Raw genomic sequence first — 26,006 nt, forward strand, 5'->3', positions numbered from 1 at the left:
TGCTGCACCTCGATTCCCAGCATCCCTCACCTTTGGCCATCCTGGCAGGGGCTGCTGGGAGCAGTAGGTCTGCAACATCTGGAATTCCCCCTCATCTGGAGTCCCCCCCTCTTGCTACAGATGCGGGACTTCGGTCGCCATCCCCTATTGCATCTTCTTTCTCAAGAAGACGGAGGACTATTTTTCTGCGTGAACTCAGTTGTTTCTAAACGGCTAGAGATAGGCTTTATTTTTGGGGGGGTGGGGGAGAATTGGGCTTCCTTCTTTCTTTCTGTGGTCTTGCCCTTTTGATAAAGGATATCTTTCCTGTTATTCAGGGATGCAACCCCCTCGCAGAGACCGGCCGGAGTAAATTGCAAAAGCGGAGAGCTGTCCTAAACCAGCAGATTCTGAAAGCGGTGAGGATGAGAGCTGGCGCAGAAAACCTCCTCCGGTATGTTCCCACGAGTTCCCTCTCTTTTATGCCCACAGTCACAAAATGCAGCCTTTGTCCTTCTCAACAGGAGCAGCCTCTCACTTCCCAGCCAGCAGCCCCGTTCGCTCCAACACCTTATTGAGAATAAATAGAAGACAGAGCTTGGCATGCCGATTTACATAATGTTTTCACTGTTCCCTCTCAAAGGAGGTATCTGCTCTCCCACCGACCTTCTCCTGCTTCTCTTTCTATATGGTTTCCTTTCAAAACAGGCCCGTTGCTGTGTGCCATTTGATGCAACGGGATGCTTTTGACCACATTATCCTTCTTCAGTTTACAGTAGTTATCAGCTTAGGATCACAGCTGAGTTCAAAATTTCCATTGCTAAGCAAGACAGTTGCTAAGAGAGTTTTGCACTTCAGTTGTTAACCTAGTACAGTGGGGGCGAACCTATGGCACGGGTGCCAGAGGCGGCACTCAGAGCCCTCTCTGTGGGCACGCGCGCCGTCGCCCCAGTCCTAGGCCTTCAGCTGGGTTTTATAAAACCTTTTCACTTTAGGCCTCCGCCGCCGTGTGCAAAAAAAAAAAAAAAGGTTCAATCAGTCAATTTCAACTTCTCGCGGGGAAAAAAAAAGATCTTGCAAAGTTGGAATTGATTGATTGAACATTTTAGTCCCACCCAGTCTGCCGTTACCACTGCAGCCACGCCCACCCAATGGGCCACAACACTCGACGATGCATAAGTGGGTTTTGGGTTGCAGTTTGGGCACTCAGCTCTAAAAGGTTTGCCATCATTGACCTAGTAACACGGCTGGTAAGTGAATTTGGCTTCCCCATTAATTTTGCTTGTCAGAAGTTTGCAAAATAGCAATAGCACTTAGACCAGTGGTTCTCAACCTGTGGGTCGGGACCCCATTTGGGGTCGATTGACCATTTCACGGGGTCGCCAAGCAAGGCTGTCCGCCATTTTTTTCCCCTTTTCCGGCAGGTGCCTTACCTCCCTTGAGCTGGGCCAGCTAGTGGTCGGCCTGCTCCGTCTCTGCTGCTTGCCAACTACGCCTCGGCCGGCGCAGGGGGCGGAACCACACATGCGCGGCGCTCCCAGGCAGGGAAAGTCCTCGACTTACGACCGGTTGGGTAGTCCTCGACTTACGACCGGTTTAGTCCTCGACTTACGACCGGTTGGGGGTCGCGGCATTAAAAAGGTTGAGAACCACTGACTTAGACTTATATACCGCTTCACAGTGCTTTACAGCCCTCTCTAAGCGGCTTACAGAGTCAGCACAGGAGCCCCCAACAATCTGGGCCCTCATCCTCAGAAGGACAGAAGGCTGAGTCAACCTTGAGCTGGTGAGAATCGAACTGCTGGCAGCCGGCAGTCAGCAGAAGTAGCCTGCAGTACTGCATTCTAACTACTGCGCCACCACGGTGATCACATGACCCCAGGACACTGCAACTGTCATAAAGACTAGTCAGTTGCCAAGCCTCTGAATTTTGATCACGTGACTGCGGGGATGTTGCAACAGTTGTGAGTGTGAAAAACAATCTTACATCACTTTTGAGGACTTATCAATATGTCGGTGCTGGAATAATCTGAAAAATAGAGAAAATAGGAAAGGGAAATAATAGGGAAATATTATAAGGAAACAGTCTGAGCGGCGCAACAGACAGAGTGCAATGAGAGAATATATGCTGTGAACTCTGCATAGGTGTCAGGAAGGGCATCTGGCTGGCAAATGTTCAGCTCCATTCAGTTGCCCTGATTCCATCCCAATAAAAGGGATTACAGGGTCATAAAAAGAAATATATATATACAAGGAAATAATTTTTAAAAATAGAGAAAATGTATGCAAGGCTCATTCTTAAGTTATTAAGTGATTGTTCTCCAAACTTTTAATTTTTCCTTTGGCAGTGCAACGACCAGCCCCAAAGTACGAGAACAGGTGCTGCTGGAACTCAGCTACGTCAATTCCAACCTACAGATCCTCAAGGAAGAGTTAGAAGGACTCAATATATCCGTGGAGGTATATCAGAACACGGAGTAAGTGAAAGAAAAAAATGATTGCAATGATGTTCTCTTCTTTTTGCTACCTGATGCAAAAACAAACAAGCCAAAGAATGTAAGACTGAAGAAAGAAATTTTGTTTTTAAAAACAAAACAAAACAAAATGGACAACAAGAACAAGCTGTATTACTGAAATGGTCCTGCTGTGCCCAAGGATTAAGGCAGAGCTTTTTTAAATTGCTTCTGAGAAAAGTATTCAAAAGTAATTAATACTGCCAAAAAAAAGTGGTTTGGATGAAGTAAGGAAAGGCAGAGACAGTTCTTCTCCTGCTGGAAGCGAAGAGGAAAAACAGAGAGTGAATTTGCAGCAGAAGATTTAATATCAAGTACTACAATATGGCAAACACAAAATGGCCTTTACTAATCGTTGGTCTTGCTCATTTGAGAGGTTTCTCTCCCATTACAACATCCGAACTTAGCGTTCCTGTAAAAGGTCCGTCCGATAGTTTGGGGTTTTGATGGGGAGAGTGTATCAAGAGTGTTGGAAAAACCAACAGCGCTATTTGGAAGCAAATGAGATATTACTGTTTCACTGGCATTCAATGGCATCAACTACAGAGAATAAGGCAAAGGACTTTTGGGCAGCTACTCATAGTAGCAGTCTGGGGAAAGAATTCTCTTTGTAGCTCAGAGTTGAAATGAGGGGTCCTGGATGCTTCTCTGAGCCTGATTGTTTCTTAGCTCGGTTAGATATTTAGAAGAAGGACGTCTGCCATTTTTCTCCCTGTGAATTTGGCATTTCAGAGAGTCAGAAGGAGGAACTGAATGCCCTCTACATTCATCTCAAGGGTTGGCAAGAGCACTGGTGACCTTAGAAAGCTGGTGCACAAGCGTTGGCAGCTTCACGAAAATGGTCACAAGAAGGACGTTGAAAATCAAAAGGAAAGATGTGCTTCTGTTTCCAGTGCAGGCTGCCTCAAAATAATAGTGGTAGATTGCTCCTGTTGGGATGGCTTTTGGGATTGTTCCTGCCAGCGGCAAAGAAGGACCAGGAGAAAATAGGGAAGAGCAACGTTACGTTGGAATGCATAGATGTTCCCGTGGAAATGATGGCGATGGATTTATGCTTAGAATCTCTGCTTATTTTTTGCTAGAATAGTTGGATCTCTTGGTACGTGGCCACCTTGGCAACTTTTAAGATCTGTGGACTTCAGCTTCCAGAATTTCCCATGAAATTCCCAGAATTCTGGAAGTTGAAGTCCACCAGTCCTAAAGTTACCAAGATTGGACACCCCCAGTATGTGGAAGAGAAGTGATCTGCCCTTACTTCTTACAAAAGAACAGATAAGGATGCTTGACTATGATACTCCTTCTAGTAGCCTGACTATTCTTTGTTCTTTGGGGTCATTCTATCTCTTTGGAGAACCAGAAGTCTCCAGGGCTCAGTTGCTCCTGCTGTTCATGCTAATTGGTCATTATGCTCCCCATCCTTGCTGCGTTGGCTATCTTCCTAAATCCATCTCACTGTGATGGGTCATTTCCCTTTCCTGTGAGTATTTCCACTGGCAACTTTTAGAATCCAGTGGTTTTCTAGGAAGTTGGAGAAGATTACATCTGTAAACTAAGTAACTAGATTGCAGGATGTAAGGAGCAGGATGTTCTAAGATGGGCAGGCAGGTAAACAAAAGTATAAACTCTGGAAGGTTACTTAGGAATCCTTTTATCTTAAATAGGCTGGCTCCAGGTTATAGTTTAATTAGCTCCAGCTAATTAAACATGGGCCAGTGGGAGGTGGTCCCAGGTTACCCTTAGCCCCTGGATTCTTGCTGTGGCTCCAAGAACTTCTGCAAAAGTTGCCTTCGAGACTTGTGGATATTTGTGACCACCCCAAAACATGACTAAAACATAAGGAAGAATAGCACAAAGCGAATATCATTATTGGAATTTATTTTTCATTGAACTGAATGTAAACTGAATCAAAGCAAGCTGAGTTTTAAGCCTGCCTTTGCTTTATTCTGCATGGGGAGCTCACATATTTTCTTGGAGCATGGCCCCCCACTATGCCAGTCAAAGATCAAGTGTGGCCTTTTGCCTGAAAAAGTTGTGTTCTTTAAGCCACAGGGGACGGGCGTGTCTTGTGCCAGTGCTGAATGAAATGAGGAAGTCCAGATCACGACAGTGATTTATATACAGCAGTTCCTCAGCCACCAACTTTCCACCACAGCTGTGTAAATCAAAGATATTAATGTGCATTTCTTCTTTTAACGGCAGGGAAACTTTTAGCATTCCTCTGATACCCCTTGGCCTGAAAGAGACGAAAGATGTGGACTTCGCAGTACCCCTCAAGGTATTTTTTTTCAAGCAGCAGCGCTAAAGGGAATTAAGCTCTCTTGCCCATAAATAAATTTAAAAAGCATGATAAAGGAAATACTTGCTCAAAAATAAAAAATAAATTGCCAGTATTCTTCTGAAGTATTTAAACTTTCTCCTAGGAATAAAATAGCTAACAAATTACAATAGAAACCAGATCAGATTAAATTTGGACAGAGAGATAGGGCTTCATGGGAATTCCTTGCCTAAAATGGCTTTTTGGTATTTCAAAACTCCTTTTTTGTTGTTGTTGTTAGATTTATCCAGAAGCTGCTGACCGGTAGCTATGCAAATGTTTATAGACTCTGCATTAAATTAGTTCTTTCTCAATGCCTTTATCTGAGTTCCCTCTCCCCTAATTGCTGAATACGTCTGACTTAAGGACTTTATTCTTTTGATTTCACCCTCAAGTCTCTTTTCTGTTTTTAAAATCGGAGACTGCACCAGACTTTGTGCTTTGAACTAGATGATAAAAGAGATGTAAAAATCCAGCAGCCCATCTTTTTGGGAAGGGCCAGGAAGTGTCAAAATTAGCTATGGAAGCTAGTTGGCTGAAGGGTAGGATCCAGGGCCCTTTGAGTGTTATTCTCCTAATGACAGGACAGACCTGCTAGTCCTCTGTCCTACCAGAAAACAAGTCCAGCAGACTTTGGAATTTGGGATGACCCCCTTTTACCTGGCCAGTTGTGGAGGTAAACAATGTTTGGCAACTCTAGAATTTTCACCAATGACCACGTTGGTTGGGGAATTCTGAGAACTGACATTCACAACATCTGGAAGTTGTTGCCAAGCTTAAGAACTACTGATGTCAAGGAACTTCAGTATAATAGCAGTAGCACTTAGACTTATATATCACCCCTTAGAGCAGGGGTCTTCAAACTTGGCCCTTTTATGACTTGTGGACTTCAACTCCCAGAATTCCTCAGCCAGACATGCTGGCTGAGGAATTCTGGGAGTTGAAGTCCAGAAGTCATAAAAGGGCCAAGTTTGAAGACCCCTGCCTTAGAGATTTATAGCACTCTCTGGGCAGTTTACAAGGTAAGCACTGTTTGCATATTGCCTCCAACCATCTAGGTCCTCATTTTGCCGACCTTGGAAAGGATGGTAGGCTGAGTCAGCCTTGAGCCCCGTCAAGATTGAACTGCAGGATGTGGACAGAGTTTGCCTGCAATATAGGCTATAAATCAGAATATCTATAAGAATTTAAGCAATAGCTTCATTAATCAGATCAAAAGATCATCTAGTCACATGAGCAGACGGTCCAGTTTACTCTCTGTATTGATGAGATAGTGTTCATCTTGGCTTTTAAAATACATTTTTAAGTTAGGTGGGGCGGAAGAAAATACACATTTCATTCACAGCTTTCATTGTAGTGTTTAGGAACCTAGCTTCCCATAAACTTTGTGAATTCCTGGGAAACCTTTTATGATATACAGCACGAGACTTTTAAAACAAATCACTCTGATGCTATTTAATGTGGACACTTTCCCTATATCAGGTCATAGATATATTTTTCTAATCTAAGCTTTTCATTTTTCTGTTTTCTCTGTTACATTCAGAAACATGTTTATCCTCTGACATAACTCACAAACATGCAGCATTGATTGTCCAGAAGTTTAAATTAGGTTTGAGGGTATATACTGCAATGAAATGCTGATGGTCAGGGAGACAAAATGCATTGTATAATGGAATGGAAGTCTATCTTTAAATCCAACTTCTCAACTCAAAGTATCATTCTGGGTAAATCTCTTAGGTAGATTTCTTCAGTTCCTCTTGGAAGAATGTTGCATATTTTAATTTATGTCTGTGCCTGAATGAAACAAATACGTGATTTGGAGACTTTTTTTAAAAAAAAATTATTATTATTATTTTAATGGATTATTTTAATTATTTTCAGGACTTTATTCTGGAACATTACAGTGAAGATGGTGCAGAATATGAAAATGAAATTGCAGATCTTATGGATTTAAGACAAGTAAGCTGGCTCTGTTTTAAGAAGGCTGTTTGATTTTCAGTCTTGGGGGGGGGGGGGAGAGAGCCTGTCCCTATTTTATTCTCATTTTAATTAAATATAATAAAAGGGAAATACAATATTGCTCTTTAGTGCATTTAGTTTTCGGGCCACCACTCCTTCCCCTCTCTTCCTTTATCTTTAATTAATTTTGTTATAGTTATTTTATTTGTGGTGAACCACCCACAAATCATTGGGAGCCAGGTGGCATACAAATTTAAAATGCAAATAAATGATTATTACTTCTCTTCTTTTTTTTTCCCTTTTGAGGCTCTTTTGACCTTGATAGCCGAAAACAGACTTTTCTGCATCCAAGATCTGTTTTGCATGGGAAACAGCAGTGTTATATTTAAAACAACTGTTTGGAACTTGCCCAAAGTTTAGACCATAATTTGAACAAGATAAAAAAAAATTCTAGGATTATATAAATAATTTTAATAGAGATGTTATTTGTATATAATATACATATATTGTACATTTACAGGTAGTCCTTGACTTACAATGTTTCGTGACCGATCAAAGTTTTTCACACTTACAAACCATTGCAGCATCCCTCTGGGGTCACCTGATCAAAATTCAGACGTTTGGCAACTGACTCATATTTATGACAGTTACAGTGTCCCAGGGATCATGTGATCCCCTTTTATGACTTTCTGACAAGCAAAAAAAATCAATGGGGAAGCCTGATTTACTTAACAGCCAAGTTAAGTTCCCTTAACAACTGTGGCTAGAAAGGTCGTAAAATGGGGCAAAATTCACTAAGCAACTGTCTCACTTAGGAACAGAAATGTTGGGCTCAAATGTGGTCAGAAGCCGAGGACTACCTGTGTGTGTGCATAAAATATGCAAATATAATATAAATAATTTTATATAATAAATATACTATAATTAAGCCACAGATAGTCTTAGAAGACCATGCAAGTAGATTGTCACACTGATACCCCAAAGGCCCTTTTAAATAGCCCTGTTTTTAATTATTTCCTGAATCCCAAGCAGATAAGAGCATTCAGATGGGCCACATATCAACGTTATAGCTAATATCTGTCCTATTATTCAAAGGCCTGCCGGACACCCAGCAGAGACGAATCTGGACTTGAGATGCTGATGAGCTATTACGTACAGCTTGGCTTTGTTGAGAATCGGTTCTTCTCACCCAGTAGAAATCTGGGCATTTTATATACTTGGTAAGACCTTTCTTAAAATTAAACATTGTTAGGTTTAATGAAAAGAAGGAATAGGTGATATGATAGCAGTGTTCCAATTTTTAATGGCTGCCATGAAGAAGATAAGATAAGATAACCTTTATTGTCATTTTTAATACTGTGGGCACAATGGCACACAACAAAAATGAAATTATTTGCCCGCTCTCAAAGTGAAGCACATAGATGACACACACCTAAACATATTATGAACAACATATGTATAGACCCACATCCCTACATATATGTAGCAAATAAATATTAAATATTGTCCATCTTGAATATATAACGGAAGGAGGAAGCTTGAGAGTTCACAAGGTTAATGCTGTAGGGAATGAAACTCTGGCTGAATCTGGATGTTCTGCTTCGGATACCACGAAGCCCCCTCCTCCCAGAAGGGAACAAGGAAACACAGGTCGTGGAGAGGGTGTGTAGTGTCCCAGATAATCTTACGGACCCTGCTCAAGCAGCGCTTCTGTGCTATGTCCTGGATGGGAGGGAGAGAACTGCCAGTGATCTTTTCTGCCGTCCTCACCACTCTCTGCACCGCCTTCCTGTCTGAAGCAGGGATGCCTCCAAACCAGACTGTGATGCTGTATGACAGGATGCTCTCGATTGTCCCTGTAGAAAGTGGTCATGACAGGGGAAGGAAGATGTGCTTTTCTCATGCGGTGCAGAAAATGCAGGCGCTGCTGTGCCGGCTTCACCAGTTTCACACTGTTGAGCGACCAAGTCAGCCTACTCGTTGGTGGAAACTAACCAAGGAGAGAAGTCACCTAGAACTAAGGAGAAATTTCCTGAGAATTAGAACAATTAATCAATGGAATGGCTTGCCTTCAGAAGTTGTGGGTGCTTCATCACTGGAAGCTTTTAAGAAGAGACTGGACAGCCACTTGTCTGGAATGGTATAGGGTCTCCTGCTTGAGCAAGGGGTTGGACTAGAAGACCTCCAAGGTCCCTTCCAGTTCTGTTTTGATTGATTAATTGATTGATTGATTGACTGATTGATTAAAAAACAAAAGAAAATCCAGTTGCCTTTGGAAGGGTGGTCTGGTTCACACACTGTGCTAAATTACAAAGTGATTATCTGTGAACTAACGGGTTGTGTTGACCATTTTATTCAGCCCGCCCTAGTTAAACCAAGGATGCCTTAGTCCATTGTGGAAATCAGTCTGTAACTGAGATGAATCACTGTAGCTTCTGAACCAACTGGCATGCAAACTAGGTTTGGATTTAAATTGGAGTTAATAGGAAAAGACCGTTGTTGGGTTTTTTTAACATCTTAAAAACATTGTAAAACAAATCATTTCTCCCCTTTTTTTTTTTATCTCCCTGGGTTGTTAACATTTATGTTCTCTTTGTTTTTTATTGAAGGTATGACTCTTTCACAGGCGTCCCCGTGTGTCAGAAGAATGTGTTGCTGGAAAAAGCCAGCATTTTATTTAACATCGGAGCCCTCTACACACAGATTGGCACCAAATGCAATCGGCAAACGGGAGTCGGGCTTCAAAAGGCCATCAGTGCTTTTCAAAAGGCAGCAGGTAAGAGCCAGAGGGGTGGTGGGGGGTGGGTTCCCCCCCACAGCCCCTCCCCTAAAGAAATGCCTGGAGATTGGCTTAATCCGCTTGTTTGCAATTGTGATTTCCTCTGGTTTGTCTCTCTTCCGGGTCATGTGACTGTCTGAGCTTAATTTCAAACTCTTTGGACAGAATTAACACCCAAAGAACTGTAAGCAAGAATAGCAAGGAATGTTTTTTGGGGTTGTTGTTTTTTTTTTAGTGAAAACATTCTTTTCAAAACTTGTTATTAACTCCTTCTGCCTCCTCCCTGTCAGATTTATGGAAGGCACTTAAGTAGGCTATTTAGCCAGAGCAAATGGTTGTTGTTGAGAATTAATAACTTACAATTTGACCTCCTGTACAATTTTGGTCCATCATTAACTGCTTTCCATTCTTTGCAATCAAACTTCCCCCCTCCCCCAGCTATTTGCAGGCATCTGCAAATCTTTTCTGGTCTGGAACACTATTGTGCAATCTTACGCAGCGGCCCCAATGCCTTTCTGGCTGTTGTGGATTTTCAGCAATACAGTACTTGTTTGTTTGCTCCAATTATATGACCGTCTAACTCACGAATTGCAAAAGGGGTTGGACGGAGGAGGATTCCCTGAAACCCTGAGTCAGCAGGTACAGGTAGTTCCCGACTTACAACAGTTCATTTAGTTACCATTCAAAGTTACAACAGCACTGGAAAAAAGTGACTTATTTTTCACAAGACCATTGCGACATCTTCATGGTCCCCTGATCAGAATTTGGAGGCCTGGCAACCGGCTCATATTTATTGTGATTGCAGAGTCCTGGGGTCATGTGGTTCCCTTTTGCAACTTTCTGACAAGCCGGATCAATGAGGAAGCCAGATTCACTTAACCAGGTTACTAACTTATCAGCTGCAGGGATTCGCTTAACAGTTGCAAATCCCTGCAGCTGATAAATGGGGCAAAACTCAATTAATATCTGTTTTGCTTAGCAATAGAAATTTTTGGTTCAATATTGTGATGGTATGTTGAGGACTATATCACACTGGGGAGCTTGGCTGTAATATACTGCGGTTCCAATGGCTTTATATCAATCGGTATATAATTTACTGCAGTTTCAGTTCATGGTATCCATATTTTATTTAATTCCTCCCGAGGCCCATAATTACTACTATTGCCAGTCCAGAGGCCTGTTCCTCTTCATAGTAAAATCTTAGGAGCAACCACCTTCAACTGAGGAAGCAAATTCATATGTAGGTATATATAATGTGCAAAATGGTTTTCAATATGGAGTACACCGGTATCACCACCAGATAATAATCTTTAATGAAAATAATTACTAATTTTTTGAAGAAAAGAAATTTGCAGAAAACACGTTGGCGCTTTTTGGAAAAAAAAAAAAGGGGGGGGAGATGTTGAGAATTCAGTTATGATGAAAGTCATGCCATATTATTCAAACCCTGCCCATGGACCTTTGTGGACAGAATGAAAGATTGTTGCTAAGGTTTTCATCTATAAACACAACCCTGAGCATACAAACATACAGGAAGGCATTACCAAAGAGCAGATGGTGAAAGAACAAACGTTCTATTATGGATTCTGAGTAATAAAATAAACATTTCATACATCCTTAAGAAGTGGCAGAATTGGTTAAACGTTATCTGAAGTTTCTGAATTTTTCCCTCTGGGATTTTTTAAACATTTTGTCAGAGTTGTGATATAAAACAGCCCATGACATCTGGTGATCAGAACTGCAAGCTTTCTAATAAGGCTACCCACATTTGCAAGCATCCCCAATCACTAGTTGGATTCAAATTGTACTTTGATTTGTCCAGATTTGTCTTAGGATGTTGGGTGAACCTTACCATTTTAATTTGCAAACCATGGTTTGTTTGCATACATGAGTATTTGACAGAATGGGCTTGAGTGGGGCATGAGGAGTTTCTTTAAAGATTGATATTGCTTCACGTTCGCATTTCACAGTAATTTCACACTGATCACTCAATGTTGGGTGGGTGGGAGAGGACGTTTGAAGCAGGGCTCAGGGCAACGATCCATTTCTGTGGAAATAAAACTTGACAAACCAGTTGGGAACAATGCATTTTTTTTGATTATCTGATCTCAGTGCTACTACGGATTTGAAGCTTCAGCAAATGTTTGTTTTTCAGGTTCCCAAAGAATTGGTTTGTTTGGAATTTATTTGAATTAGGTCCAACTTGGTTTGGTCTGGCAAAGTTTGCCTGCTGACAGATTTGTCATATTGTCACAGCCTTGAATGAGCTTTTAGTTTCCCTGTGGGGAAAGTTGAGTGTAGGTTGACAGAGTTGCTCAGAGTTTTCTCAATTTCACAAATGCCCCTTTGTTTTTTTTTTCTCTCCTCTCAATTGTTATGATGATGGAATTGATTGATTATATATATATATCCTAAATTTTTGGATTGCTAACAAAGAATTAAGGGGGACTGGGATAGCTATTTTGAGCTGATTAGCTCTCATCAGCCAGCCATACCCTTCTGAGATTTGAACCTGGGCTGCTTGCAGAAGGGTATGGCTGGCTAATGAGAGCTAATCAGCTTGAAATAGCTATCCCAGTCCACCTTAATTCTTTGTTAGCAATCCAAAAATTTAGGAAATACAAACGATGTCGCAGTAGCGACTACCTGCCTGTGGACAGCTCTAGATTGAGCTGATACAGGCAAAAGATTTCTTCCTCCTATATTTGGGCTGACAGGTTGCATCAAAAAAATAATAGAAATTATAGATAAAAAAATAGAGATGGGGTCCCCATCTTTCATAATCGGAACTGCATAACTGCAATTGTTTTCCAATAATTTGAAAATAATTGAGGTCTTCACACACATTTTCTGCCCTGTTTGGGCCTTTACCTTCCTCTTATTAAAAATGGATTGGGTCATGTAACATGAATAATAAACACGGCATGCTAGTGAAATAAGGAGGAAAATATTTTAGAACTTATCTACCAACATTATTTGTCTTTTTTTTATTCTTTGTTGCTCGTTTAGGGTCAGGTAGAAACCAAAGAGCATATGTAAACTGAATTATATAGTTACGTGCACCTTATTCTTTTGCACATGTCCAACTTGGCTACATCAAAAAAAATATGTTTACCTTCTCCATTCTGTCATTAAGAGCCTTTGATGCTTCAGCCGGAAACCCAAGGATAAATAATCTTATACTGAAGGGTTTTCCCTGACAGCTGAAGTCGTTTCAAATGTAGCTTGTTATTTTGTTAGCTGTGGGCATGGGCTGTGTTTAAAAGAGTTAACTCAGGTGCAGTGGTTAGAATGCAGTATGGCAGGCTAATTCTGCCGACTTCCAGCAGTTCAATCTTTACTGGCTCAAGGTGGACTCAGCCTTCCATCCTTCCGAGGTCGGTGAAATGTGGACCCATATTGTTGGGGGCAGGAGGCTGACTCTGTAAACCATTTAGAGAGGGCTGTAAAGCACAGTGAAGTAGTATGTAAGTCTAAGTGCTATTGCTATATAATCAAATATCAATGAATCACCTTGTCCAAATTTTGGATTTATTTCTTTTAAAATCGCCTAGTTCCTAACTTTAAATGCCATGTCGTGGTTAGACAGCCGGGAATTACCCGCTAAAGAAATGTATAAATGACTGTAAAAGTAACAGAAGGAATGTTGAACATAAAAGAGCCAAGAGATAAGAGTAGAGTTTGTTAGTAGCTTATCTCATAAATGACAATACCATTGAGCTGGAAAAGGTTTAAGGAGTTGAGAAGATCGTCATTAATAAACTCATTAATGAAGGCTGAAAATTGGCTGTTTCCAAGATTGTATATCTTGCCCTTATGGAGAGATGGGCAGCAAAAAAAAATTAATGAATAAATAATGAAAATAAAAACATTGAAAACACTTTATAGAAGTGCGTTGTTGGAAGTAGGAGAACTGGACATCTTACGGCATCTTCTAGAACAGTGCTTTTCAAGCGTGGCAACCCTAAAATGGGTGGACTTCAACTCCCAGAATTCCCCAGCTATCATGGTGACTGGGGAATCCTGAGAGTTGAAGTCCACACATCTTAAAGTTGGCAAGTTTGGGAAATACTCTTCTAGAATCCCCCAGACAATGTTTATAATAAAGTAATAGTACTGAAGGCAAGCTTTGACTTGCCTCAATAATGTTTGGGTGACCCAAACATGTAAATCTAATTCAAACTGAGAGATGACTGGCTGAATGCAGCCACCATTGTGTTTTCCGTGAGGCTATGGAACTGATGCTCTATGAGTCCTCTTTTCTGCTTCTTCCCCAATTTCAGGAGTTCTGAACTATCTAAAAGAAACTTTTACTCACACTCCAAGTTACGACATGAGTCCTGCCATGTTGAGTGTGCTGGTCAAGATGATGCTCGCTCAAGCTCAGGAGTGCATCTTTGAACAGATCTGCCTTCCTGGGATACGGAATGAATTTTTCACGCTTATAAAAATGGCCCAGGAAGTAGCGAAGGTAAGCTGCGTAATTATATACTATAACAGCTTTTCCTATTATGGGATGTGAGGGAGGCAGAAGAGGGTCTTGTAATGCTGTCCTGAGCCTCCCCTCCATGGTAGATCAAAAAGATCAAAACTCATTTCAACAGTGAAGACTAGAGGGCTGCTTTTCTTTCTGAAAGTTAGTCTCAGCCTTTTAGATTCAGTGATGAATATCTGTGAAGAAAACAAGATCCTCTGTAATTATTGCTAAAGTTCTTTTCTCTTTTTCATCCTTGGTGAGAACAATATCTTTAAGTATAGATTCCAATAACTCTATAAAGTTGATCAGCGCCAATACGGAGTGCCTTGAGTGAGCTTTTAATATAGAGTCAGTAGCTCATACGTGGGTCTTCTGCTTTGTTTTTAAGGTTGGAGAGATGTACATGCTTGTGGACACCGCGATGAGTCAAGCACCGGTCAAGGAGACCATCCCTTACTCTTGGTCAAAACTGGCTCAAGTCAAATCGGATCATTTCAGAGCTCTGGCACATTATTTTGTGGCCACTATGCTGAGTGACCACCAATGTAAGAAGATTGTCAGATTTGTACATTCACTGGTGTACCTATCAATGGACCAAGACAGGAGGGGTCCTTGGTGCTTTCTGAGCTTGGTTGTTTTCTTGTAGACCTTTCATTAGCCAAACTAGGTAACCTCATCAGTGCTGGGTAGTGAAACGTCTGCAAGAAAACAAGCAAGCTCAGAGATCACCAAGGACCCCTCATTTCAACCCTGAGCTACAAATATTCTCCTTTATTGGGAACCAAGAAATGGAACTATTCTGAAAATATACCCATATTCATTTCCATTTGGGGAGTCCACAGGGGGGAAGAGATCCTTAAAAAAAAATATTAAGATGGCAGCTTTGATTATGGGATTGACTTCGCAATCTTGACTTTTTGGAGCCCACTGCACAGTCCCCACAACTCTTATGAATCCTGGAGCTCTTCTCTCTGAAGTTCACACCGTCAAAATTCAGTGGTTGAAAGCTAAAGAGCAATGCAAGCTCCCTCCAAAATGAAGAAAATCAATTCACTGAATATTTTGTATTTCCTCTTTGAAGTATTAGAATAAGAATGAAAAGGTAGGGGGAAGTCGTTTTTAGAATGATTTCAGCGCTCATCTGGTGATACTGACAGATCTGGCGATCCCAGTTGAATAAGGCTGTGCTATATCCTACTATTAATAAGTTATGATAGCTGATTTTACTTCCCCACCAAAGAATTCCATTTTTGCTCAGCCTTTCAATGCATTCTATTATTCTCCTTCTATTATGATTGAGGAACGTTGCTAATGAAGCACAATTGCAGCCTTAGGTCTGGTAAGATGCTTTAGACTAAAGACCCATTGTCTGAACTACAGTGAGGATAACAGGAAGATGGCAAACATGCATTGCTTTTCACGTTAACTTATATAAAAAGACTTGATATTCCTAGTCCTACTTAAAGGAAAGGTTCAGTGTTGGGAGTGTGAGCTTTCAGCAAGAGATAGGAGAGGAAAAAAAATCTATCCCTCCCTAAAACAAAACTTAGGTGGATTATAAATTCATTAAGATTGTTTCTACTTAATGGAAAAGGTAAAGCATTAGACCTGACTGGCCCTTAATAGGAAATACGTTGGAATTAGGCACAAGTAGACTTCCCTAATGCTCTATTTTCCTTGGTGCGTTCTGGTCCACCAATGTTGGAAAAGGGGCTTTTAACCTGCTGATTGAAAGATCACTTCTGGCCAACAATGTTCGGAACAGACTGAAATGTGAGAAGCCATAATCCAGGAGAAAAACAGGTTCTGAAGTTGATGGTTGCCATTGAGTGTTCCTCTTTGTTCATCGGGCCTGGAGGCATCTCACCTGGGCAGCAAATGAAAGTAAAGTGATGTTTATCTTCTCTTTCCTTTGTATTTGTTCTTACAACCCCAGTACATCAGACTGATGATGAAGATCAACAGGAAAAGGCTTTTGGCCAGCTGTACGACCACATGCCCGAGGGGATGACACCCTTAGCTGTCTTACGAGATAGAAGCCAGCGTAAACAACTAGGTAAGGGTGAACTTTTTTTAAGATATCATCCATTGCTTCAGACAGGAAGGCGGTGCAGAGAGTGGTGAGAATGGCCGAAAAGATCATTGGCAGTTCCCTCCTGCCCATCCAGGACATAGCACAGAAGCGTTGCTTGAGCAGGGTCCGCAAGATTATCTGGGACACTACACATTCTCTCCACAACCTGTTTTCCTTGTTCCCTTCTGGGAGGAGGGGGCTTCGTGGTATCCGAAGCAGAACATCCAGATTCAGCCAAGAGTTTCATTCCATACAGCATTAACCTTGCGAACTCTCAAGCTTCCTCCTTCCGTTATATATTCAAGATGGACAATATTTACTATTTATTGCTACGTATATGTAGGGATGTGGGTCTATACATATACATATGTTGTTCATAGTATGTTTAGGTGGTGTGTCATGTATGTGTTTCATTTTGAGAGCGAGCAACTAAATTTCATTTTTGATGTGTGCCGTTGTGCCCACACAGTATAAAAATGACAATAAAGGTTATCTTATCTTATCTTAAGTAGCCACGGTTGATAAAATCGTGGATTAAAACCTCCAAGCATTTCTTTGCTTCAGGATATGTTATTTTAGCTTCCCCAAACAGGTAAAATCTATACTTTTGGGAAGAAAGGCTTGTCTGTAGTCACCGTTTCTCAATCTCAGCACGTTTAAGAGGCATGGACCCAGAATTCCCCAGCCAGCATGGGTTCCATTAAAGTGGTTGAAGTTGAAAGAACACTGCTGTAGTAGACACATCATCATTAATTTGTACAGCTTTGACTTGATTAGAATAATTGCGTTCACACACAGAGTAACAAATCACACTAAGTAAGGTGATTTGTAGGATTCTTGATAGACTGAGCTGTTGTGGCTTCAAAAATCCTGGGTTTTTATGGTGCAAAAATCCATCCCATTCCTTCCTTCCTTTTTTTTCCTTCTCCAGGAAGACTACATTTGCACAGAGCCCTCCTTTATCACAAAGAAGCCTTAAGGGTTTGCAGCTTATGCACAAAGCTCCGGAATATAGAGATCCTTCAAGAGATTTTGTCCGTTTCACACAAGCGGTCCCTTCTCAAATACACCCAGCAGGAGCAACAAGAGGACTTCTTTAGCTTGGTGCTGGCACCCAATATCCTGTGTAAGTCCTTTTCGGCCTGGGGTGACCCAGGAGTGAATCCATGTTTAGATAGAATAACTTGTGGTGATTCACACCTATAGACAACATCTGCCCAGACAGAGCAACCTACAATTTGCATCTACCGTATACTCTGAGAACTATTTGGGAGGGGCTGTCTTCACTCTTCTTCTCTCACACATAATATCCGGATGGAGTTGTCTTTTAACTCCTCAGGAATGCACCTCCCTCCGAGGAATCTGCCTCCTTGCTACATTTCATCACATGGATAGATTCAAATCTATCATCTATCGATGTCTGTCTGTGTGTCATCTATCTATCCTCTATCATATCTGTCTATCATCTATATATCATCTCTATCATCAGATCATTTCTATCTATTCATCTATCACAACTGTCATGTATCGATCAATCGATCTAGCTAGCGATGTATTTTTATCTATCTATCTATCTATCTATCTATCTATCTATCTATCTATCTATCTATCTATCTATCTATCTATCTATCTATCTATCATCCAATTTTATATAGCTATCAATTTCATACATAGTATATAATCTTGGGCAGCTTATAAAAACAGAAAAAAAGAATAACACTGCCATTTAAACCACTTAACAACAAGAAAAATATTGTATAAACATTTTTTTAAAAAAAACATAAAATACATAAAACTCATTCATTCAAACAGTCAATACAGCCAGTGCACCAGCTTTATCACAGCACATTTGTGGGTTCCCGTGCCTATTGGCAAAGCCAAGTTTTCAGGGACTTACGAAAAGCCTGCAGGAAAGGGCCAGTTTGATCTCCAGGGATGGGGCAGAGGGGATGATGTCCCAGAATATTGGGGTCACAGCAGAAAAGGGTCTCATCCTGGATCCTACCATATAACACCCTCCTGGCTGACATGACTCACAATGTACCATTTCTGCTGGGCTTTTTTCTGTACTTTTCAGCCTACTTAGTTGCTAGAAATATGAGGTCTCAATTCAATTTTTATGTTCAGCTAAAGCTGTTTAGTTGCTTGAACGGTGAAACCTCAGTTCAATTCTTATGTTGAGTAGCTGGTAGCTACTCTTTCAAGGCAGCTATTGCCATTTATTGATTGTATTATTAATTCCCAGGTTTTTAATGCTGCATTTAAGCTAAGTGTTCCCATGGTGGTTTATTAATCTATCTTATCCTCTTAGCATACTTAAAAATGCCTAAGAATTAATTAACAAAAATCAAAGCAGACTCTTAAAATTGCAAGTAGAAACTAACAAGCTCCTATCGATGGAGGGAACTCAATTTTAGCAAATGCTTCCCTGCTGCTCTTTTGATCCTGTCATAATCATCTTGTATTTTACAGCCTGAAAAAATATGATCTTAAAATGTTTCTAAAGCCATGATATTTTCAACTGTCCCAATTTGCAAAATTCGGCTTTGGTAGATGTGGATCCATAAAGAGTAGTCCCATAAGAAATGAAAAAAGTATATAATATAATATCAGAATCTTTGCTAACATGATTCAGATTCTAAGTGGATACAGGTTTAGTCCCCTTGGAATATATAGATTGCTGAGCTTCTAAAGCTATGAAGAAAAAAACCTTCAAAGATTTAAGATTTTGCGGTGATCTTCAAGCTAAGCTACATCACACAGCTGCTATGAAATTGGGAGAGGGGTACCAAAAGAAAACGTGATGCTTTTTGCTTCCCAGAAGTGGTTAAAAGATAATAATTCTATTTGCTTTGCTTTTATTCCAGCCAACACAAATCACAAAATAGAACTGATTCCTCCTCTGTTCTCTAACGTGAAAGTGAGAGACTTCTTCGAAAGGCTGGTATGTCTGAACCAACTGCTCTGTCACTATGACATGTTGCCCTTAATATGTGTGAATGCCTTCTTGCATCAGAATTAAAATGACTATGAAAATAATGTCCAGCTTCCTGAAATGTGAATCTATCCCTTGGGAGGGCTCCTCACCGCAAACTAGCAGTGGGTCATGCCTACTTATGAACAGGATGCTGTGTAAAACCCAGCCCTTTGTAGATTTTAATGCCTTAATATGCTGTGTGGAGCCAGCCAGAGGGATTGATTCAACAAACCATGGCTGGGCTTATAACTTAATCCAACCATGAGGGTGACAGCGGTGGCCTGGATGCAGATCACTATAAAGTTCATTCTGCCTTAGGCTATTGTATGGATCCACTACTGTGGATTGCAAAATGTCTGTGATTTGTAATATGACCCCAAGCAGCTAGAACAATTAATCAGTGGAACGGCTTGCCTCCAGAAGTTGTGGGTGCTCCAATACTGAGGTTTTTAAGGAGAGATTCCATTTGTCTGAAACGGTATAGGGTTTTCTGTTTGCACAGTGGGGTGGGCTAGAAGACCTCCAAGGTCCCTTCCAATGCTGTTATTCTGTTATTCAGCTGTGGGTTATTGAACAAATTATAATCAAGAACACTATATTTAGTAAAGCCAGAAGACCCCCTTTCACTGTTAAAGTACCATGTGTGTTGGGGCTTTATTGAACCCATGAAGAATAACATGTAAATTAGTAACTGCTATACAGTTGCATAGACACTACTAGGAGAAAACAGAAGATTTTGGGGAAATATCTGTAGGGAGAAAAGCTCTCTGTAATTTACATTAACATTTGCAAAATGTGAATTGAATAATTTAACTCTATTGCTCTCTGTGTCTCAGGGCCCACCTGCGGTGTTTTCAGCCAAGCAGAGGTGGTCACCCCCTCGTCTCATTCACTTCTGCTGTGAAGATGGCATGTTGGGGTTCACTGTCAAAGGAGGCCCACCAGTACAGGTTGACTGCATTGACCCAGCTTCTCCTGCAGCGGTAAGATCCAGGGGTTTCTCTTCGTAGAATTGTTCGCGGGGCCAGGGTTAATTTCAGTGGAATTTTCTACACAACTCACAGAAAAATGAATTAGAACCCATCAGATACTTAACCACCTTTCTTTGATGGGCTTTTATTTTGCGATTTGAAAAGCCCTCCCAGATATTGATGTTACTGAATGAATTTGAAAAATGAACTCTATTGTAAACTATAATCTAAAAGAAAAGTGGGATTCTTCCTAACCCTTTGGATTGGTACAATTTAAACATTTGTCTATTTTCGGTAGATGCACCTGATTGTACCTTGTAGGCAATGAAAGAGTAGAGTAGTAATCCTTCTTCATCCTCTGTTAACATCTTGAAGACTGAGTTTATACATCCCACTAAATCATAGATTGCTTAACCTTGGAGTAGCAGATAAATCCCAATTGGCTAGATCCACTTAGCATGCTAAACCAAATCTAAGGGGAAAAAAATTAGGGCTTAACAGCACAATATAGGAGTTTATTTATTAATGAAATTATGAACCTGTTGATTCAGAAGGAAATCTCACTGAGCACTGTGGAGTTTATTGCCAAATGATTGGCTGAGTGATTAGGTTTATATCCCTTTGTAATCAACAGATAGCAATAGCACTTAGACTTATATACCACTTCACAGTGCTTTACAGCCCCTTCTAAGCAGTTTACAGAGTCAGCCTATGGCCCCCAACAATCTGGGTCCTCGTTTTACCGACCTCGGAAAGATGGAAGGCTGAGTCAACCCTGAGCCAATCAGGATCGAACTGCTGGCAGTCGGCAGAATTAGCTTGAAGTATTGCATTCTAATCACTGCGCCACACGGATCCTGTGTGATTAGAGATAGGAGTGTAGTTTAAAATCCTCCATCATGTTAATCTGACTTCCATGGTGAAGCTGGGCAGTTCAAGCTGGTTAGGAAAGTCTACCGGATTCTGCCTGGGCTTAGCTGATGCCGAGCAATGCCCCATGGTTTTTTTAGTTGGCAGGTTTGAAAGAAGGAGACACCGTGACTGCGGTTGAAGGCACGGATTGCAAATGGTTGGGGACGAGTGACGTCTTGGAAAAGCTCCAGAATTTGAAAGAGCAGGAGATTGAGATCCAAGTGATCAGCTGTCAAGAAAACACACCTTCCTTGGTAAGTAAAGCTGCGAACAGAATTTCACTACAAGACTATCAGAGCAGCAAGATATCCACTATGTTTAATCAATAATCTGGCCCTGTATGATGCTTTTTTACTTTTTAATTGTTCCTGCTTATTTTAAGCATAAGCCACCTAGATTTGTTTGGAGTTGGGTAGCCAAAGCAAACTGACCTCCATTTCCCTTTTTATTTTAGTTCTCAAAACCCCACCCTCCACTCCAATTGTCGTAGCACATAACAAAAGATTAATTGGTTTCCTTGGGGAAAAAAAAAGATTAAACTAAACTGGGAACTGGGGAGACAAAATGTCTATTCTTTCAGCATTGTTTCAAGCTTTGCAACTTTTAATTGCTTTAAAAAAAAAATTTTATAGCAAATATGACATTGTTCTAATCTCCTGCACAGGTTTTGCTTAGAAAATGACCCTCATTATTTTTGTTGCTCATTGCAACTACGGGTTTTGGAAATTTCACTTTGGGCAAAGAAACCTGTTCAGAAATGATGTCACAAGGAGACAAATCTCATGTCCAAATTTAATAATAGTCCACCTACATAGACTTGGAGACTAGCCCAGGGGGAATGTAATGAAATGCAGAAGCAGAATATCCTCCTGTCATAGAATATACAGGTAGTCCTCAATTTACGACCACAATTGAGTCCAAAATTTTCTGTTGCTAAGTGAGACATTTGTTAAGTGAGTTTTGCCCCATTCTAGGATCTTTCTTGCCAGTGACCTTGAATCAATTAACTCCGTGGTGGCGAACCTATGGCACGGGTGCCACAGGTGGCACGCAGAGCCCTCTCTGTAGGCACGCGCGCCGTCGCCCCAGTCCTAGGCCTTCAGCTGGGTTTTATAAAACCTTTTCGCTTTAGGCCTCCGCCACCGTGTGCAAAAAAAAAAAAGGTACAATCAATCAGTCAATTTCAACTTCTCGCGGGAAAAAAAAGATCTTGCAAAGTTGGAATTGATTGAACATTTTAGTCCCACCCAGTCTGCTGTTACCACCACAGCCACGCCCACCCAATGGGCCACACCCACCCAATTGGCCACACCTACCGGCACCCGACGATGCATAAGTGGGTTTTGGGTTGCAGTTTGGGCACTCGGTCTCTAAAAGGTTCGCCATCACTGACTTAACTTATTCAGTTAGTAACACGGTTAAGTGAATCTGGCTTCCCCATTGTCTTCATAAAAGGGGATTGTATGACTCAGGGACACTGCAACCGTGATAAATGGGAGTCAATTGCCAAGTGTCTGAATTTTGATCACATGACCATGGGGAGGCTGCAATGGTCGTGTGAAAAGCGATCATAAGTCATTTTTTCCAGTGCCGTTGTAACTTTGAACTGCGGTAAGTCAAGGGCTACCTGTAGTTTAAACGTTGCTTCCCCTTTTGTGTTGACTGAATCTATTTTATTTTTTTAAAATGCTGGTCCCTCTTCCTCTTTCCCCTACAGCACAACAAATGTGCCACTTACTCAGCGGGCATGCAGAAAACGTACTCCCTGATATGTCTGGCCATGGAAGACGAGAGAACCGACACGGCCAAGAAGGTGACGCCTAAACCGTCGTTCTTGAGTTGGGGAACCAAAAACAGACAAAAAGCTGCCAGCACCCTCTGCCTGCCTTCGGCTGTCAGTGGAACCTCTGCCATTAAGAAAAAACTGTCAACCCCGTTCACACTCTTCAATACCGATAGTTCATTGTACTAGGACTTGGAGACCGAGGGCGCCGTCGCCCAGAAAAGGGTCCCAGAATGGACATTGTGGATTCACAATGTAGCCTTTAGGAATCCAGAGTTGAGCAGTCCCAACTTAAAGCAACAACTACCCGCTCAAAACTGTTTCCGGGTTGTACAATTTGCAAGGATCGGAAGGTTTTTGAAGAACACATCATGTGCCTACTTGTTCTTGGAGCCCACTCAAACTTCTGCCCAGGTTTCTGGCTTAGTTATGAGCTATTGTGAGAAACAACAGGATGGTTCTGCAGCTCTTCTGTTGCGAAGACTGAGGATTCGTTTTGTCTTGTTTTGTTTTAAAAATGTGAATGTGTAAGCACAGTAATGCCCCATGGTTGACATTCTCACCTACGTTGGGAGAAGTAATAGAACTGTTGGCCGCAATGATGCAGGATCAACGTGGTTCTCTTGCCAATTACTTTAAAGCCCAATGAATGAGAAACAGGCTATAGGCCAGTTTGTAATGTTCTGTGAATTGACAGTGTACACAGCTAGTCAGAAACTTAATTCTTAAATAAATTATTGAACCTCCGGGTGATGCTAAAATAACAGGGTAAATGAATAAATCTAACAGGGTGGGGTAGAAGCAATGCTACACGATAAGGTTTTAAAATCCTATTTTCTACTCTGCTTTGAGGTGGTTTAAACGAGGGGTCTCCAAATGTGGTAACTTTAAGACTTTTGGACTTTGGCTCCCAGAATTCTGAGAGTTGAAGGCCACACATCTTAAAGTTACCACGTTTGGAGACTCCTGGTTTAAACAAACAGAACATTTAAAAAAAAAAAAAAAACATTACTCAGTGCCCAGGATTGGGAACAGGGTGGAAAGCAGTAACTGAGAGAGAAGAATACCGACAGTTGTTCTATAAACAGACCGAGATTTGCACAAAAGATTTCAGACAACAGCTTTTCGGCCTATTTTTGAAGCCTTCCACAGATGCAGGATTAAATCACCACGGGCAACTGGATTTTGCAGTTTCCGGCGTTCCAAATGGAACATGGAAATGAAGTAGGATGGCAATTTCCAGAATTTCCCACACTAAACGCTAGCATCTTGCCAACGACCAAAAAAAGCCATCCATTGACATGGCACCCGATGCTGTGGAAAGAAACCTCCCATGGATAACCTTGAAACTAATCTCAGCCCTGGTGACATGGAACGGATCCATCGAAAACCAGCTTCTGTTTTGCAAGATCTGATGTAACTGGGTATCGTTTTCTACACCTGCCGAGCATTAGAGTAAAGATGGGGATTTCCTAATACAATCATCTGTAGAGAAATATGCTAATGTAAATAAGAGTTTGGAAAGAGATCAGCCAGTTTGGTTGTTGACCAAATCCCTAATCCCTGCCAGGTTTCAATTCAAATCGGTGTTTCTCAATCTCAGCAACTTGGAAGATGTGTGGACTTCAACTCCCAGAATTCCCTAACCAGCATACTGGCTGGGGAATTCTGAGAGCTGAAGTCCACACATCTTTTGAGTTGATAAGGTTGAGAAACACTGCTTTAAATAGATATACGCCTAGCTCCCTAATACTATTTTTGAGAAGGATATCAACCGAGGGCTTTTTTGAGCACCACTTTGAAGATGCATTCCAATGGGTTGATAAAGTAACTTGACTATGCCTTAAGTGAAATTTAGGAGTTCAGCACACTAAAGAACAGGCCCAACTGGAAAAGTAGTTGATGCTTGGAGTTTTATTGTCGCTATCTGAAGTTGCAGGCTAATACAAAATAGCTGTGTATTAAGCTGAAATATTGGCTATTACACAATAGTTGTGTGTTTAAGCTGAAATATTGCCAACAGGGTTGATCTTAACAATGATAGGTTAAAAAAAAAATTAAGGAGGGTAAAATTGAAGTTCCTATTGACATTCATTGAATCCATTAGCAGAAGCTGAGACTGCCCTCCATTTTAGGAATTTTTTAGAAGAAGTTAGAATAGAACAATGTTTCTCAACCTTGACAACTTTAAAGATATGTGGACTTCAACTCCCAGAATTTCCCAGTCAGCACGGCTGGCTGAGGAATTCTGGGAGTTGAAGTCTACATATCTTAAAGTTGCTACGGTAGACACTGCATATAGAGTAAGGAAAAATGGAAAAGGCCGGTCTATCGAAGTCATTTTTTAAAAAAAAATTGGATTTTTAATGTTTCTACCCAGTAGATGTAAATATATAAATTTGAAACAATTATTTAAGAATGAGTCCTGGTTTTGACTGCTATGTGACGATGAACAACTTTTCACTGCAACTATGAATGAGATAAGTTTAATTTTTCCTAACCGTTGTGGTTGTTCAGAATGAAGGTCTGTTATTTTTTTTTTTTTAAAGGAAGAATGTAATACCGTAGTGGCTGCTTATTCTTATTGTGCAATATTCAATCAATGCTGTGGAACTAATTCTAGTGCATAATAAAATGTAGGTTGGAAGGAGGGTTGACTTGTTATCTTCACTTACATCTCATTCTCTGTGATTTTTATTCCAGTTTTGATTTTGGGGTTCTTCAAGGAAATGTGCAGTGACTGAATTCGTGTGCTACAATAGGCCATGGTTAGCTAAGTTCAACACTGAAGCATAAATAGGGAAGCCTTTTGATTCAGGGAACATAGAGATTTTGAATGCATGTGGTTGATGTCCAAAGTAGGATATTTTTTTTCTTCAGAGAGGAGATATGGAGACTATAATCCAAAATAACTGAAGAACTGCTAGGTGTTACAGAAGGCTATAATATATGCACATAGGAGAAAGATGCCAATAATCAAAACTATCTTCTCTTTGTTGCTTCTCTCAAGTCTTTCCAACATAGCCTGGTTATTCTAACTAGGTTTATGGTACTTTTTCTTTAAAAAGGACCTTGGACTGAAACCTTGTAAATCTACAGGGTTTCAGTCCAAGGTCTTTTAAAGAAAAAGTACCATAAACCTAGTTAGAATAACCAGGCTATGTTGGAAAGATTTGAGAGAAGCAACAAAGAGAAGATAGTTATCTTTCTCAGAAATTCCGATAAAGGAGACTAAGAACTATTTTCCAAAGCGCCTGAAGGCAGGACG

General features: G+C 40.9%; 1 protein-coding gene across 1 annotated transcript; it reads left to right on the forward strand.

Moving 5' to 3' along the window:
- The first annotated feature begins 281 nt into the window (after positions 1 to 281).
- On the forward strand, positions 282 to 23,250 carry RHPN2 (rhophilin Rho GTPase binding protein 2). The gene is made up of 14 exons (XM_015821681.1): positions 282 to 433; positions 2,328 to 2,456; positions 4,692 to 4,767; positions 6,688 to 6,765; positions 7,861 to 7,985; positions 9,375 to 9,541; positions 13,828 to 14,015; positions 14,410 to 14,566; positions 15,958 to 16,077; positions 17,027 to 17,221; positions 18,963 to 19,039; positions 19,909 to 20,055; positions 21,054 to 21,209; positions 22,673 to 23,250. Exons 1-14 carry the CDS (start codon positions 405 to 407, stop codon positions 22,925 to 22,927), a joined length of 1,899 nt encoding a protein of 632 aa, XP_015677167.1. The 5' UTR covers positions 282 to 404; the 3' UTR covers positions 22,928 to 23,250.
- Positions 23,251 to 26,006: the final 2,756 nt, after the last annotated feature.

This window comes from Protobothrops mucrosquamatus, unplaced genomic scaffold (genome assembly GCF_001527695.2).
Source record: "Protobothrops mucrosquamatus isolate PMUCROS unplaced genomic scaffold, P.Mucros_1.0 scaffold1379, whole genome shotgun sequence".
NCBI lineage: Eukaryota > Metazoa > Chordata > Lepidosauria > Squamata > Viperidae > Protobothrops > Protobothrops mucrosquamatus.